Source organism: Ranitomeya imitator, chromosome 1 (genome assembly GCF_032444005.1).
Source record: "Ranitomeya imitator isolate aRanImi1 chromosome 1, aRanImi1.pri, whole genome shotgun sequence".
Classification (NCBI taxonomy): Eukaryota; Metazoa; Chordata; class Amphibia; order Anura; family Dendrobatidae; genus Ranitomeya; species Ranitomeya imitator.
The window spans coordinates 72,915,686-72,934,503 of NC_091282.1; the positions used below are offsets into that span (position 1 = coordinate 72,915,686).

Genomic DNA, 18,818 nt, shown 5'->3' on the forward strand with positions numbered 1-18,818 from the left:
CCACGAGTGCCAGAGTCCGTGACTGCTCACAGGCTCCCAATCGAATCATGTCAGTCAAATACTCCCCCACACTGAACCGTCCATCATCCATCAGCCATTGTGATGTGTGCATGGAACATACTGTTCATTCTTGAAATCGTTGCCGTTTTACCTTTTACTCCCTGGGGTTTGCAACCTTCAGTTTAGCTCTTCTCCTGCTACCTCCAAAGTATTTTCCATAAAGTTGTGAAGTCTTGATGCTCCTTTTTGAATCATTCACTTGCTTTTTTTTTTACTTTGGTAGTCAGCCACTAATGGCAGCCATTACAGTGCCACCAGCCCGGTCGGTCATTTTTCCAATTTTGATTAATATCCCCAACTTCCTATCACCCCGCCCATTCACATGAAGTAGCTTTTGGCTGAACACTCATTCCTGTTCCTCTTTAATTCCCCTTACAGACACACATTCAGTTCAGATGAACATGGCATGCATTTTTTTAATCAGGAGAGGGGAGGATGCTTCTGCCAGATTCCTTTTGGGGTTGCTTTATCTCCCTTGAGAACGAAAGGATCAGACATTGGAAATCAAAATGCCCGAATCGCCTCCCAACATCATCTGTCGGTGAAGAGTTAGGAGGCCCCATGCTCAAGAAATTGGCCACTCCTGCTAAAATTTGTGGGTTTTCCCACCTTCCTTTACACCCTCCTTTGTGGAGAACTAGGAATTATATTGGGAATTATAGTAGTATGAACTCCCGCACTTTCTTTTTATATTTTATTGAAAATCTAAATGAATACTAAAAAAGAACTGTAAAAATGAATTTTTTGCCAGGTTCCCAACTCATAATTGCACTCAAACATCAGCACAAGTATACCTAATACCTGTGTAAAGTAACGTGCCACGGGGCTCGTTTCTTGCTCTCTGGTTACGTGAAATTGGGGGTCCTGGCTGGGTGTGTGGACTTGTGCTGTGAGGGCGCTACACCCATGCAGGTCGCATGTAACCGATGTTGCTGGTTGGCCAGGACCAGATGTTTCACAGTTCAAGAGACCACCAGTATAAAATGAACTTTTTACTCAACATTAGCTTGGGGAGGTTTATGTACAGTGGATAGCAGATACATGTCTTCTCAAACATAACGTTTTCCTCACATAAATTAAATTCCTTTCTCTTATCTCTTTACTTGTCCTCTGTCTTCACTATTCCTCACTACTTCACCACAACCCGGCTCGACACTACAGTTCAGCTAGCAAGAATCCTTTAGTCAACCCATGGTTGTGCGTCTTCTTTCCCCCCAGGGGAGCTACTTTGCCAGTATGGCCGGTGCTTATCTTGTCTTCTACTGATGCTCTGGAAGTCCGGCCCAGGCACTCTTTTTGTCTCGGGTACTCAGTCGTTTCTAGGCCTTTTACTTTAAGGAATAATAAACTCTTGGCCTTTAAAGCTAATGTCCTCTCCAAGGTCTCATCTCCAATAAATTACTCTCTCGGTCACTCTTCCTTGTTTCTGCTCCGGATCATGCGATCTTTCACCTGGTCTTCTCTCACTTCTAGTGACACCCAAGCAACACGACACTGCTCACACCATACTTTAGGTTTATTCTCTATGCACCCTATCTGATATCTCAACAGTAAACAGTCTTTCCCTTCAGTTTAGCCTCTTCCACTAGAAGCTAGTCCCAAACATTAACTCTTGCTTTCCCTGTTGTCAAGCAGCACACGTTATCAACATTACTAGCGCAAGTTATAATTCATCGCAACAACACCTGTTTCTTCAAGGGGGAACATGGGGAATATGTCCATTTCCTTACACCTACAGTACCATTATTTGTACAGTACCATTATTGGTTAATGGTTGTACAGTACCATTATTTGTATACCTATAGATTGTACCTAACAGAGGTGATCACAATGCCTCAAAAATGTCAAGCACAGGGTTCCCATAAAATTACTGAGGTGCTGCCGAGTCGATTGACTTCTTCCACACTTCAACCTCCTTCTGGTTTACTCTAGTCATCCAATTAGAGGCTTCTCTAGGGCATTGGCTTAGCTTTTACACTTGGGCCCTAGTCCCTAAGTAAGGCCATAGGCTACTTTGTCCCATAAGATACATTTTTAAATGGTGCATTGTAGATTATGGGACCCTCTTGCAAATTTTGCTTTGGGTCCTAAAAGTGGCTATATATTGGATGAACATTGACTCCAGCTGCCAATTTCGTCAATATCTTGTGTGTGGAGATGTTTTGTGTCTCCTCAGATGATGGGGCAAAAATGATCAGGTTATTGGACTTTATAAAAGCAGTAGGGTTTAGCCTGGAGTGTAAGACGAGTGGCGAGTGCCTCCTTGAGCAACACCACAAATCTCACTCCAGTATAGGACTGGAGTAAGATTTCAGGCATGCGGAACACCACAGCTCCTCATGAATTAGACAAGCTGTGGCTCCCACCTCAGCTCTGCCAAAATGGTGTAAAATTGTGAAAATGACGAAAGTGACAAAAGTGGCAAAATGTAGGCGCAGTGACAAGTTGCACCTAAAGTTTGCTACCTTTCAAAGCTTTTACGCCAGAATTCTGATGTGAAAGCTCTGAATATATATATATATATATATATATATAGATATATATAGATATATATATATCTATATATATATATATATCTCTCTCACAGACGATTTTGCAAGTTTTCCCACCTACAAAGAATGGAGAGGTCTGTAATTGTTATTGTGGGTGCACTTCAACTGTGAGAGACAGAATCTAAAAATAAAAGCCAGTAGATCGCATTGTATGATTTTTAAATAATTAAACTGCATTTCATTGCATGAAATAAGTATTTGATCACCTACCAACCAGCAAGAATTCTGTCTCACAGACCTGTGAGTTTTTCTTTAAGAAGCCCTTCTGCTCTGGACTCATTACCTGTATTAATTGCACCTGTTTGTGTGTGGACAGGTGTCTTTTATACAGGTAACAAGTTCAATCACACTCCAACCTCTCCACCATGGCCAAGGTCAAAGAGCTGTCTAAGGACACCAGGGAGAAAGTTGTAGACCTACACAATGCTGGGATGGACTAAAGTACATTTGGCAAGCACCTAGGTGAGAAGGCAACAACTGTTGGTGTAATTTTTGGACAATGGAATAAACAGAAGATGATTGTCAATCTTCCTTGGTCTGGGGCGCCATGCTAAATCTCACCTTGTGTAGTAAGGATGATTATGAGAAAGATCAGGAATCAGCCCAGAACTACTGTACACGGGTGGACCTGGTCAGTGACCTGAAGAGAGCTGCGACCACAGTCTCAAACATTACCATTAATAACACACTACTCCATCATAGATTAAAATCCTGCAGGGCTCACAAGGTCCCCCTACTCACTCCAGCACATGTCCAGGCCCCTTTGAAGTTCGCCAATGGCCATCTGGATGATTAAGAAGAGACATGGCAGAAGGACAATGTGGTCAGATAAGACCAAAATAGAACTTTTGGTATCAACTCCACTCACCAATGAAAGATGAGTACACCCCAATAACATTGTTCCAACTGTGAAGCATGGTGGGGAAAACATCATACTTTGGGGGTGCTTTTCTGCAAAAGGGGACAGGACGACTGCACCGTATTGAAGGGAGGATGGATGGGGTCATGTATCGCGAAGTTTTTGGCCAATAACATCCTTCACTCAGTAAGATCATTTGAAGATGGGTTGTGACTGGGTCTTCCAGATGACAATGACCTGAAACACACAGCCAGGGCAACTAAGGAGCGGCTCTGTAAGCATTTCAAGTGGCCTAGCCAGTCTCCAGATCTGACCCCAATAGAAATTCTTTGGACGGAGCTGAAACTCAATGTTGCCCAGCGACCGGGCCGAAACCTGAAAGACTTGGAGAAGATCTGTATGGAGCAGTGGGCCAAAATCCCCTTTGCACTTTGTGCAAACGTGGTTAAGAACTACAGGAAACATCTGACCTCTGTAATTGCAAACAAAGGCTTTTGTACCAAATATTAAGTTCTGTTTTTTTCTACTGTATCAAATACTTATTTCATGCAGTAAAGTGCAAGTTAGTTATGTAAAAATCATACAAAGCGATTTTTTTTTTTTTTTAATGTATATATGGTATATATATTTTTGGGGTGGGGGAATTCTCTCTCACAGGTGAAGTATACCTACGATAAAAATTACAGACCTCTCCATTCTTTATAGGTGGGAAAAGTTGCAAAATCAGCAGTGTATCAAATACTTATTTTCCCTACTGTATGTTTATATATGTGTGTGTATATGTAGTAATGGCTGAAAGTGTTGGCACCCTTGAAATTGTTTTTGAAATTGAAGTTTCCCCCAGAAAATTATTGCAATTATACGTTTATACACATGTTTCTTTCCTTTGCGTGTGTTGGACCAACACTAAAAAGAAAAGAGAAATTGGACATAAATTTCACACAAAACCCCAAAAATCGTCCGGTCAAAATTGTTGTCACCCTCAACTTAATATTTGGTTGCAGACCCTTTGGAATAAAGACCTGCAAAGAATCGCTTCCTATAACCATCAACAAGCTTCTGACAGCTCTCAGATTTTAGACTACTTTTCTTATGCAAACTGCTCCAGGTCTCTCTTATATGAAGGGCATCTTCTCCCAACAGAAATTTAGTATCTCCCCACAAGTGTTCAATGGGATTTAGATCCAAACTCATTGCTGTCTTGCTGACCACTTCCGAATTCTCCAGCGCTTTGTTTCCATCCACTTCTGGGTGCTTCGTAGAGTATGTTTGGTGGCATTGTCCTGCTGGAAGACCCATAACCTAGGACGCAAGCCCAGCTCTGACACTGCTCACTACATTATGACCCAAAATTCTTTGGTAATCTTTAGATTTCGTGATGCCTTGCACATAGTCAAGGCGCCCAGTGCCAGAGGCAGCAAAGCGACCACAAAACATGTTTAAACCCATATGATATTTGACTGTAGGTACTGTGTTCTTTTCTTTTCTTTGTAGACCTCATTCAGTTTTCGGTAAACAGTAGAATGATGTGCTTTACCAAAAAGCTCTGTCTTGGTCTCATCTGTCCACAAGACACTTTCCCAGAAGGATTTTGGCTTACGGACATTTTAGCAAACTGCAGTCTCATGTCACCAGTGGGGTCCTCCTGGGTCTCCTGCCAAAGTGTTTCATTTAATTGAAATGTCAATGGATAGTTCACGCTCACCTTAATGAGCCCTGTGCCCGCAGGACAACTTTAGTTTCTTCTTGTAATTGCAATAATTTTCTGGGAAAAAATTCTTTATTTTCTGGAAAAATTTCTAGGGTTCCATCACTGAGCCATGACTGTATCTATATCTGTAAACATAAGGATGAATGACCTCGGGGAGATCAAAACATCCAACACCGCGGAGACACCATCACGTGTTTCTCAACGCAAGCAATAAATAGCCAGGTCTTTCACCGGGAAGGAACAACCACGGGAAGGGCAGCATCCAAAAGGAGAACCACCTATGCCAAAACATGGTATCCATCCACAGACAGCTGTTTCGGGGTATTTGTATCTATATCTGTACAGCTGGTATAACATGAGCATTTTCTGTATATAATTGTTTACAGCTAGTATAACCTGGGCATCGTAGAATCATAGAATGTAAGAGTTGGAAGCGTGTTCAACCCCCCTGCTCAATGCAGGATTCGCTAAACGATCTCAGTCAGATGTCTGACCAGCCTGTGTTTGAAGACTTCCATTGAAGGAGAACTCACTACCTCTCGTGGCAGCCTGTTGCACTGATTGATCACCCTCACTGTCAAAAAGTTTTTTCTAATATGTAATCTGTATATTCTCCCTTTTATTAGTTTCATTCCATTGCTTCTCTTGTTTCCATGTGCAAGTGTGAATAAAGATGATCCGACAGCCCTTCAGATATTTGTAGACAGCTATTAAGTCTCCTCTCAGTCTTCTTTTTTGCAAGCTAAACATTCCCAAATCCTGTAAGCGTTCCTCATAGGACATGGTTTGCAGACCGGTCACCATTCTGGTCGCTCTTCTCTGAACTTGCTCCAATTTATTGATGTCTTTGTTAAAATGTGGTGCCCAAAACTGGACCCAGTATTCCAGATGAGGTCTGACCAATGAGGAGTAGAGGGGGATAATTACTGCACGTGATCTAGACTGTATGCTTCTCTTAGTACATCCTTGAACTGTTTGCCTTTTTTGCTGCTGCATCACACTGTTGACTCATGTGCATCTGCTGTCTGTAATTATATATGTATAGCTGGTATTACCCGATTTCTTCTTTGTATATAATATTTGGCCTAAGATACATAGGAAAGATGTCCTCTTTAACTTTAGGTTTTTTTAGAGATCATTTTCTCTACAACTTCACTATCCTAGTGTTTTTGACCAGGGGTTCCCAAACGATTACAAGGATATTGCTGTGTCCTGTCTTTCGTTTCCTCTTCTCGGAATAGGTCGTACAGTGAACGCCCCTCGGAGGTGACCCCAGTTCTGTAGGACCATCTTGTTCCTTGGGAACATGGAGTGCTGAGGTTACACTTACCTCTCTGCCGTGGGGTATTAATCTGGTAATCTGCAGGTTGTTATTTGCCGGCTGCTCGATAAAAGACGTATGTTAAAAACATTTTTGAAAAGCTTTCTCTCCTTGTGACTTCAGAGCCTACATCCTGATGCTGCATAATTGCTAATTACTAATCATTTACTCTAAGATTAAGTGAGAGCCAACTCCTTCCCGGTGTGTGTAGCCGGCAGTCACCTGCACGGCCATCAGCCGCCTTTTCTTTTGTGTCGTTCATTTCATGCCCTTCATGCTGCCTCCAGACATTAGCACAGACTTTGCTAGGGGTTTTGAAAGGGAAAAGGGCCTAGAAGTGGCCTCCATGTCCTCATTATTTCTATGGGAACTATAATCTGTCTAGTGGATAAGTGCAACTTTATAGAACGGTAATGAGCCAAGATCCTTGGCCGTCGTCACTAAAGCCAAGGAGGAAAATGTGGCTGAAAGCTTACTGGGGTTCCATCTAGGGAAAATGTGTATAGAAATTGCAGGTACCGATTCCAGCAGCCGCTTTTCTGAAATCTGCCCCATAGTTTCTACTGTAGTAATGGCTTTAAGCACTAATCCATCTTGTCCACTAATCTCTTCTACTGTTGTTGTCGTCATCGTTGTCGTTCTGAGCACCGTGCCACATTTTCAAAAAGACATTGAAAACCTGGAGCAAGTTCAGAGAAGAGCTACCAGGATGGTGAGCGGACTGCAAACCATGTCCTAGGAATGTTTAGCTTGCAAAAAAGAAGGTTAAGAGGAGACTTAATAGCGGTCTGTAAATATCTGAAGGGCTGTCACAGTGTAGAAGGATCATTATTCTCATTTGCACATGGGAACATGAGAAGCAATGGGATGACACTGAAAGAGAGAAGATTAGATATTAGAAAAAAACTTTTTGACAGTGAGGGTGATCAATGAGTGGAACAGGCCGTCACAATAGGTGGTGAGTTCTCCTTCAATGGAAGTCTTCAAACAGAGGCTGGACAGACATCTGTCTGGGATGGTTCAGTGAATCCTGCATTGAGCAGGGGATGGACACGAGGACCTTGGAGGTCGCTTCCACCTCTGACATTCTATGATTGTATTTTTTTTTTTTGTTTGTTTTTTTTTTGTGTTTTTTAAACTTAATCTGTTACCACCTCTTGTGCTATCCCATTTGAGAGCAGCTTGATGTAGGCACACGTATGTCACCGGTTCCAGCGATGTGTCACTTACTGGGCTGCTTGTTGCAGTTGTGATAAAATCTCTGTTTTATCTGCTGCAGATCTAGCACTTTTCTAAATGCTGAGCTCTGTATAACCGAGCCCACACCACTGATTGGCAGCTTTCTGCCTATGCACAGTTCAATCAGTATTGTAGTGGGGGCGGGGTTTTACAGAGTTCCTGAATACGAAGGACTACATGGCAGCAGGTTTACTAGTCCTGTAGTAATAATCTCCTGCTGATAAAACAGTGGTTTTATCAAAACTACAGCCTCTGCCTCTACATTATGCTGTTCTCAGATAAGGTGGCAAAGCCTTTAAGACCTTTTATCCTGTTGAGTAATGATGTAAAACTTTTGTAAGGTCCACTTTTGATCTTCACATCACAAGTGATCTTCCATTCAAACCAGAGACACATTTACAATTCTGCAGGTTTTCTGTTAGCTCTCAGGATCTCAACCATCTTTGCTTTAACCCCTTCACAACATCCACTGTACATGTAGTGAGTGTATGGAGCTGGCTCATGAGGTGAGCTCGCTCGCTCCGCGGTACTGCCGCACTGTTGTATACAGCACAAGCAGTCAGACAATCGCAGCTTCAAGTGCCTTAAGGGAAATAACAAGTTCAGTGAAAAGTACAAAGCAAATATTTTAAAACATATGAAAAAATAAATAAAAAGTTCTGAAGTATGAGTTTAAAGAAACCCTAGTGGCTAGTGTGTGAAAATTGCAAGATTACTATTTTTGTTAATTAATAAAAATCATAATATGTAAGTATTCCAGTTTTTTTTTTTTTTTTTTTTTTTTTAAATCCGCCATATAGTTACAAGAAATATGGGCACTTTTTATATGGGCACCTAGAATGCAAATGTCATTTTTTGACCAAGAAGGCGTTGCTCACAGGGTTGTAATCTAGAGCTGCCTGCAAACACCCCCTCTTGTGAGCCATGCCCCCTTGGCAAAGTACATCAAAATGGGCACACTGTATATAAAGCCTCGTAACTCTGGAACTATATGGCGGATTTAAAAAAGAAAAAAAAATACTCGGCGGAGCATCTGAAATAAAAAGGGTGACACTGCCCACTTTTTGCTGGGTGACAGGTCATCTTTAAATTGCACTTCCTGCATCTGACTAATGGTGTTCCTGGCGCACAGCAATACACGAGACGCAGCTTTAGACGTGGCTGCAGGGTAAGACGTTTAGGTCAGTCCTTACAAGATGAGTGAAAACGAGCAGTATTGTTTACTCTGTCGCCTCATTGGGGGACACAGGACCATGGGTGTTATTCTGCTGTCCACATGGTCCTGTGTCCCCCAATTAGAGGCTAAGAGAAAAAGATTTTACGGTGAGTACACAAAAATCTCCTTTTATACCAACTTTATGTGACAGCCTAATGCAGGGAGCAATGGCCTCTCCGCAATAGATTATAATACTGTATGGTTCAGTATGCTGGGACTTGTGGTTCATTTGCATCTGCAAATGATGGTGCCTGTTGCCTGGTATATTCTAGGTGACCAAATACTTTGCTTTTATGGAGCATTTAGTCTCTTTATGAATAAATCAAGTCCAACAAATGCAGGGATTACCCAAGAAACAGACAATCTTTACATATGTTGCGACTATCAACAGCCGCCAGACATGCAGCTACAGGGACTCGACGATATTTTTCGAGCATGCCAAAGAATCGGTTATCCCCTGAGCATGCTCAGATAACACCTTATCCCAGCACGCTCGTTCATTACTAGCGGCCAATTGTCATTTAGCATTAGGCCCCATGTTCTGACGTTATCGTTAAACTACTGGAGAAATGACACTAATTGGCGGGGGAGGGGGTCCCTGCGTCACCCACGCAGTTCACGGTCTGTAACTAATAAGCCCCTGGAACGTGTCTGTTGTGTAGGAACCTGGAGGGTGAAACCTGTTAATTATCTCTTGCCTGTGGGATCAGGCGATGAACACGTGGTCTCCGCTCCCCGCTCTCATGTGCGACAGCTTTAATTATTTGTGTATTAGCAGCTTCCGTGAAAAATACAGTGTGATAAAGAAGAGCATACCCGCGGGCAGCCGGGCGCCCCTGACCGAGTGCTTAATAAATGGAGTCTTTGTGCTTTGGCATGGGCAGTTTTCATTTTTCACTTTTGTTTTTTTTCCCTGTTTCCAAGAACCGTAACTCTTTATTTTATTTATGGAGATGTCCTAATTTTGTTTCTTTTTTTTTTTGTTTTGTTTCCTTGTCATCACCCAATTTTTTTTTGATTTTTAATTTATTTTGATTTTGTATTTCATTTTTTGGGTCTGAGTATTGTTCTAGCGGTCAAAGGTTTATCATGTCAGTGATCTCCTATTACAGGGCACCCGTCGTCACCTTTGTATATTAGGATTATGGCGGTATTGGCGTGGCCGTCTGGGTGCTTGTTTCTCAATAATGTTCAGCACTATGACACCAGGTAGTATAAATGTCGGCTGCTCATTATTTCTTGTAAAGGTGAGACCGATCTTAATCTTTTTTTTTTTTTTTTTTTTTTTTTTTTTTTTTTTTTTTTACTGTGTTATTGGAATCGGCTGTAAATGTTGCCCGGCCCGGCACAGTGGTTTTCTCAAAGACTCGTCCTCAAAAACATCACTCTGCGGCTCTGTTACCCATGTAATGAATATTCGCTGCTATGACTGCAGTGTGACACTGTCCTTAACACAAAAGCATGAAGTGCGCTGTGTACGAGTTACGCCGCTCTGATTTCCAGTGCGTTGTAAGAAGTTCACACTTTATTTATAGATGGACTTCAGTGCCGCTGTTCTCACATAGGGAAGCCGGCGACTACAGAGTAATCCTCAGATCCACAGCTCAGTCACAGAGAAGGATCATCCTAGTTCTTGACCTCTTACCACATCGCTCCCTGTGGATGTGTCCCGCTGTATAGTGTGTTGTGTTGTGCACAGTTTTGTGACATTTCGCTGTATGGTGTGGAGTATATTGTACAGTTTATCGTACGGGGTGATCATCTTATCAACTTAAGGATGGCTTCGAAACCAGCCCTCAGTACAGTGGTCTTCATTATACATAACCCCTTTGTATTTACCATATGCCACATCAGCACTGTCTTCCCTGTCCGCCATCTCTTTGCCGTCTTCCCTGTCCACCATATCAGTACTGTCTTCCCTATCGACCATTTCAGTGCCGTCTTCCCTGTCCGCCATCTCTTCACCATCTTTTCTGTCCGCCATGTCGCTGCTGTCATCCATGTCCACCATCTCGTTGCGGTCTTCCCTGTCCGCCATATCAGTATCGTCTTCCCTATCCACCATATCAGTGCCGTTTTCCCTGTCCACCATATCAGTGCCGTCTTCCCTGTCCACCATATCAGTGCCGTCTTCCCTGTCCACCATATTAGTGCCGTCTTCCCTGTCCACCATATCAGTGCCGTCTTCCCTGTCCGCCATCTCTTCACCATCTTTTCTGTCCGCCATGTCGCTGCTGTCATCCATGTCCACCATCTCGTTGCGGTCTTCCCTGTCCGCCATATCAGTATCGTCTTCCCTATCTACCATATCAGTGCCGTCTTCCCTGTCCACCATATCAGTGCCGTCTTCCCTTTCCACCATATCAGTGCCGTCTTCCCTGTCCACCATATCAGTGCCGTCTTCCCTGTCCGCCATCTCTCTGCTGTCTTCCCTGTCAGCCATCTCGTTGCCGTCTTCCCTGTCTGCCATCTCTAAGCCATCTTCCCTGTCCACCATGCCGCTGCTGTCATCCATGTCCACCATCTCACCGTCGTTCTTCCCTTTCCGCCATCTCACCGCCGTTCTTCCCTGTCCGCCATCTCACCGCCGTTCTTCCCTGTACACTCTGTATAAAGGCCCACTTAGACAGGCTGATAATCCTAGGAACACCCTATCTTTGCTGAGGTCTGCCTGTCTATTGGGCCCTATTATGTGACTGTCAAATTAACCAGAAAATCAAAACAAGGTGGGAGGTATGATTTTAAAAAGGATAGTTGAACCCCTTTAAGTAGGCCATAGATGCAAGGATAACCCATCCAATCCATTATATCACTCAGTCTATGGGACAAGATGCTCATTCCTAACTTAGACTCTTTTTTTTCTTAACATTTATGGGACAGCTTTTGCTTTCTTCGGCGCTGGTTGCCATTTCTGCCATTAGCAGGAAATTATTTTTTATTGTATTGCGATGGATTTCGACCAGAGCCTCAACTTACCCCCTATTATAAGAGCAGTCTGGTAATAAAACCAAACTCTTATTTTGGGTATAGTCTTTGCATCTATGACCGACTTTGGCTCTGGCGGAGGCCTTGGTGTTGTTACCATGTCATTGGCCCCTCGTCACCTTCCATGTCCCGCTCAGTGTGCCCCCGGACCGCTCGCCGTTTCTACTAACCTTCACTTTCTCTTCTGCTCTTTCCTTCATGCACAGAGGGTCTTAAAGTTGAATATCAGGTTAATTGTGTTTTTTGTTTTTTTTTATATGTATACATTATCTGAATGACTTTTTAATATCCTTAGTCTCTACCTGTAATTTGACTACTTGTGGTTGTCGCAGTACTGTGAATAGTTTTACATGGTCGCAGATCTTCAGATATGTTTCATGACAGTCTTGGAGTCGAAACAGGCTTCCAGTGACCCTATGAATGAAAAAACACACGTTCTTCTGGTGGAATGATCTTTTGTGCTGTACAGAATATCATCATTCTCGGCAGCACATTGTTATGTGTAAAGAGGAGTTTTGCTGCCGAGAGCAATGGCAGTGCATGCACACGCCTCGATCTATTCCAGGTCCTTGGTGCTCATCAGAAGGGTGGTCTCCTGGTGTTAGTGAATCCGTCAGCAGGCAGCTGTATATTGTCAGAAAGCTGCTAATCACTGGTCGTCAGATTTTACGGCACTTTTCAGCTATACATGTCTGTACATTTTTAAAAAAAAATTTTTTGCGGTGGCACACGACAGCTAAAATTCATTAGGGGGTGCGCTCCTCTTAATGAAATTGGCGCATTTTATTCCTGAGCATCCTCAATCAAGGCATAAATTGCCTATCAGGATGAATCTGAGCCTATGTTTTTGGTTTGGTTGATGAACCTCTTGAAGGGTCACGTGCTCTAAGCAGTCTCTATACCTGCCCTATATGTGATGATGTGTATGTATATGGGCCTACGATGTATCTTTGGGGAAGGCGCGGAGGGCCAGGAGGACACTGTACGGGCCCCACGTGAGCGGTGTACATGTGGTATATATGACGGGAGCCGTGTGTGCTGTATACGTATAAGTGCTCTGTACTAGAACTCCCATTCCTATCATGATATTGACCTGTGTTTCTGTTTTTCACCATCAGACACAAGATGACGGAGACCCATCAAAGCCACCGTGGTTTAAAGGAGGAGGGTGAGCTCTTTCATTCCTTATTCTGTTTGTGCTGTTTGTGTTCTGTGGCCGCTTCATATTTTCCTACTGATCATTGGGAATAATTGATTTATTACACAATGCAATGCCGGGAAGATGCTCTGCAGATCACAGCGAGGCTCAGGCCACTGAATGAAGGGAGTCAGCTGCAGGTTTCCATTATAGCAAGTGTGTGCATATAATCTATATATCGTAATTGGTATTCACTCCTGAGAGCAGGAAACATGGCATCAGAAACCCTGATTAAGATTTATTCTTCCAAGTTAGCAGATAAGTGGTGCTATATAGCATTGTAGATCCTATATTGACATATGTGTTTGCACCCCCATGTAATAATGTCCCCCACCCTGGCCCGCTCCTGTTATAATGTCCCCCATCCTGGTATAATGTTCACATCCTGGCCTCATCCTGGTATAATGTTCACATCCTGGCCTCATCCTGGTATAATGTTCACATCATGGCCTCATCCTGGTGTAATGTTCACATCCTGGCCTCATCCTGGTATAATGTTCACATCCTGCCCTCATCCTGGTATAATGTTCACATCCTGACCTCATCCTGGTATAATGTTCTCCATCCTGGCCTCATCCTGGTATAATGTTCTCCATCCTGGCCTCATCCTGGTATAATGTTCACATCCTGACCTCATCCTGGTATAATGTTCACATCCTGACCTCATCCTGGTATAATGTTCACATCCTGACCTCATCCTGGTATAATGTTCACATCCTGACCTCATCCTGGTATAATGTTCACATCCTGACCTCATCCTGGTATAATGTTCACATCCTGACCTCATCCTGGTATAATGTTCACATCCTGCCCTCATCCTGGTATAATGTTCACATCCTGACCTCATCCTGGTATAATGTTCACATCCTGCCCTCATCCTGGTATAATGTTCACATCCTGACCTCATCCTGGTATAATGTTCACATCCTGACCTCATCCTGGTATAATGTTCACATCCTGCCCTCATCCTGGTATAATGTTCACATCCTGACCTCATCCTGGTATAATGTTCTCCATCCTGGCCTCATCCTGGTATAATGTTCTCCATCCTGGCCTCATCCTGGTATAATGTTCACATCCTGACCTCATCCTGGTATAATGTTCTCCATCCTGACCTCATCCTGGTGTAATGTTCTCCATCCTGGCCTCATCCTGGTATAATGTTCACATCCTGGCCTCATCCTGGTATAATGTTCTCCATCATGGCCTCATCCTGGTATAATGTTCACATCCTGGCCTCATCCTGGTATAATGTTCTCCATCCTGACCTCATCCTGGTATAATGTTCTCCATCCTGGCCTCATCCTGGTATAATGTTCTCCATCCTGGCCTCATCCTGGTATAATGTTCACACCCTGACCTCATCCTGGTGTAATGTTCACATCCTGGCCTCATCCTGGTATAATGTTCTCCATCCTGGCCTCATCCTGGTATAATGTTCTCCATCCTGACCTCATCCTGGTATAATGTTCTCCATCCTGGCCTCATCCTGGTATAATGTTCTCCATCCTGGCCTCATCCTGGTATAATGTTCACATCCTGACCTCATCCTGGTGTAATGTTCACATCCTGGTATAATGTTCTCCATCCTGGCCTCATCCTGGTATAATGTTCACATCCTGGCCTCATCCTGGTATAATGTTCTCCATCATGGCCTCATCCTGGTATAATGTTCACATCCTGGCCTCATCCTGGTATAATGTTCTCCATCCTGACCTCATCCTGGTATAATGTTCTCCATCCTGGCCTCATCCTGGTATAATGTTCTCCATCCTGGCCTCATCCTGGTATAATGTTCACACCCTGACCTCATCCTGGTGTAATGTTCACATCCTGGCCTCATCCTGGTATAATGTTCTCCATCCTGGCCTCATCCTGTTGAGGATTTGGGCCATTGTGCACTCCGTCCTGGAACCGATCCTATAATGTCTCCTGTTTTATTCCCTCTTCTCGAACTCATTTAAAGAAATATAAACAATACTTGCCACCTTGCCTCTCTCCCATAACTCACATTGTCCTCTTCTACAGCTGTGATAGAGGCCGGGATCTGATTTTGCCATGCCAGCCTCAGGCGATGCTTGATGTCACTGCCATGCATCGGCCATCACGTGGACGCCGATATCAGCTACCGGCCTCTGATTGGCCAGCAATGAGTATTGCGGTGCAGGGAGCTGGTGGATCTCTGCGCCTCAATACATTTAATCTGAATGAGCGTCATCTGACCCCATCACAGGAGATCCTGTGACCCCCAGACACTGGAGCTAGTGTGTGATAACTTCTGCTGAATGTTCACTTTTTACATTGGTTGGTTTTGCTCAGCTTTTCCACATGTTCTCGACCTTTTGAGCCTTCTGCAAGCAAAAGTAAGAAGCTCGAGTCCGCCCTGCCGTACTGTATAGCGGAGGAATCGTTCTCCTCTGATAATAGTTCTCTTTCATCCGCCGCATGTCTGACCCTATGACTCCGTTCTGACCACTGATGGTTCCAGCATTTTGTTGCTCTCGGTTCTATCGTTACAACTTCTGAATTAAATTGTGAGTTAATTTTCCTGCTTTCTCTGCACTTCTTCCCCCAGGCCTGCCGGAGGCTTGTATGGCATTGACAGTATGCCTGACCTTCGCAAGAAGAAGCCTATTCCTTTGGTTAGCGATTTGGTAAGTTTACGGTGGCGGAGATTGAATAATCGCGCCGTACCATATACATGCGTATTAGTGACGAGTTACTATTCTTGAACTCCATTTCCCTTTTAGTTACTGTAAAAGGAAGATTTGGCTTTTAACATTGTATAGGTAGGCGAGATGAATGTCTGCCCCCCCCTTTTTTTTTTTTTTTTTAATATGCTATCTATAAAATGTGCCACCAAATCAATATTAAGACAATAATTAAAATCTAAAAAGAAATTATTAAAAACATATAAAATGCAGCGGTCGTTGTGTATAAGATCAGTCCTCGTCATTAATAATCATAATAGCTCACCTCGATGCTCTCAAGATGTATGATTAGTTCTGTTTTAGTATTACATACCCCCCTCCTCTGCCCTCCAAAAATAAAATCAATAAAAATGTTTTTTTAAGAGATCTGAAATTATATTTGGCAATTCTTTGACAAAATTTTTATGAAAGTTGTCTTAAATGTTATACTATTAATACAATTTTTAATAACCTTTGTATTTGTATAATGCAGTAGGCAACGGCAACAATACAATCCAGCACATTATATTAGTAATTCCTTCCAAACTCTCTCCTTCACCCAAACACAACTACTTCTATTGAAAAGTGGAGAATAAATTGTTGTCGTACGCCTTTTGGCGGCAGCTTCTCTTCCATGGGAAGAAAACGATCAGACAAGCTGAAATCCAACATGTCTGACCCTTCATTCAACTAACATCTGGCTTTGGTGGGAAATTGGGGCTATCCCAATATGCGTTAGATGGTTGGCCCATCAATTAGCAGCTCAGCTGAGGTTCATCCCATGTCTGTTTGTGAGGATGTCCTCTTTAGTAATGATTTGTTGATAAGAAGATCCTCCTGAGAGATTAGTGGATCCACAGGCTTTTGTTACTGGGGACAGAGTGGTAGATCCATCTTGGCTGAAAGGGAATCAGTCAGCAGGTTTTTGCTGTTTTCTGACCGCAGCATCACGTAGGGGCAAAGACCTTAATTCCAGCTGCTGTATGTTGTGGTTTTAATACAATTAATGGTTTATTAGCAGATTATCACTGCAGGACTAGGTGCCTCGTGCCTCCTAGTCAACTGCGCTGTGTAACCACGCCCACCCCACTGATTGGCAGCTTTCTGTGTTCTCTGTGCATAGGCAGAAAGCGACCAGTGATGTGGGCGGGGCTATACCGAGCTCGGCATTCCGAGAACTGCTAGACCTGCAGCAGATAAAACAGGGATTTTGTCAAAACGGCAGCAAGCAGCCCAGTAACTGACACATGTCTGGACTCCGGGTCTGTGTCCCTACATCATGCTGCTCTCAGATTACATAGAGCCTGATTCTCTTTAATGATTTTGGCCAGTCCCTGGCGCCTGAAATCAACTTCCAGTCTTACATTTTTGTCAGGCATTAATAAAATAAAAGCTATATTTTATGGAAATTTCAGGGTCTTAAATTTTCTGGTAAGTTTTTGTTAGGAGTCCAGTGATAAGGAGCTGGGGAGCGGTGTCCTACTGCTGGGATCTCCAGTGATGAGCTGTGATCTGTGGCCATCAATCTCCATGAGTTATGGGCATGATATTCTCCATTAATCCCATACACATAGATCCAGCCCCACAGTAAATGTTAACAGCCCGACTTCTCCGGATGATTTTCTATCTGAATTAACCTCTTACAATTCTTTTATATGCTGCTGCCCCCCTATTCTGCAGGCGATGGTAAGTAGCTCCTCTCCACAGTAAGCGCCGGGCCTTGGATCCCTTGCATTAGTACCGTTTTACCTTCCCTCTGCGGCATGACCTGTTATCAATCCTTTGTTTGGCTGGCAGCGCTCCCTACATCACTGACTTAATGGACCCGCATACTTACCCTGCCATATTTCCACTAATGGATCATTTATTCTCTTTCACGGATCCGGTTTGTGTTCTCGTAGAAAAGGTTTCAATGAAAAGCTTCACATCTATATTATTACTATTGTGCCTATGTCTTACAATAAAAGAGTGAAAAGAAAGCTGGTCCTAGTTGCCATGCATTGGCTGCTCAGCTCCCCTGCCCCGGTGTAAGTGCAGTCTATTCAATTTACACTGAGCGCATTTATTTTGCAGATGTTGGGTTAAAGGCTATGTACACCTTTGCACAATTTTTTTCAATGATGTTCATTTGCTTCCTAAATTAAAAGTTGAGAAATGTACTAAATCTTATTCAATAACATTGTCTACCATTTTGCTGATGGTGTGTCTAGAAGTAATTTTTCTAGTTGAGCAATCTGCAAAAATGTTGCAAATCCGTCAGAGCTCCTGCTTCTACTCCTGACAGCCCTCTCTGCTTCATCATATGTTCTTTCAGTAGCAAAGATAACAGCAGGGAGGAGGGTGGTATACACATCTCCATATTGTGGAAAGAGGAAAAAGTATCTACAGTCTCTGGGAAGGCAGAGAAAACAGGTTAAAGACAAGAAGGAAAGCACATGAAAAGCAAATAATTGCAGGATAGAGATTTCTGAGAGAAATATGCAACGCTTGCACCCATCCTGTATTTCTGGGAGAAATATACATAGTTTGCATCCAGCCTGTATTACTGAGAGAAATATACATGGTTTTCATCCAGCCTGTATTACTGAGAGAAATATGCAAGGCTTGCACCTAGCCTGTATTACTGAGAAAAATATATATAGTTTGCACCCAGCTTGTATTACTGAGAGAAATATACATAGTTTGCATCCAACCTGTATTACTGAGAGAAATATACATAGTTTGCATCCAACCTGTATTACTGAGAGAAATATACATAGTTTGCATCCAGCCTGTATTACTGAGAGAAATATACATAGTTTGCATCCAGCCTGTATTACTGAGAGAAATATACATAGTTTGCATCCAGTCTGTATTACTGAGAGAAATATACATGGTTTGCATCCAGCCTGTATTACTGAGAGAAATATACATAGTTTGCATCCAGCCTGTATTACTGAGAGAAATATACATAGTTTGCATCCAGCCTGTATTACTGAGAGAAATAT

General features: G+C 43.0%; 1 protein-coding gene across 5 annotated transcripts in view; it reads left to right on the top strand.

Annotated features, from left to right (window-relative positions):
- The window catches only part of UNC13B (unc-13 homolog B), a 321,122-nt gene that overhangs the window by 185,982 nt on the left and 116,322 nt on the right, over positions 1-18,818 (top strand). For 4 of the 5 annotated variants that reach the window (XM_069747983.1, XM_069748004.1, XM_069747993.1 and 1 more), the window contains 2 exons: positions 13,062-13,111; positions 15,717-15,795. In XM_069747983.1, the coding sequence (XP_069604084.1) occupies positions 13,062-13,111; positions 15,717-15,795 (129 nt within the window). Of the gene's footprint in view, positions 1-12,149; positions 12,173-13,061; positions 13,112-15,716; positions 15,796-18,818 lie in introns of all 5 variants that reach the window. The other variant, XM_069747974.1, reaches the window with a different exon arrangement.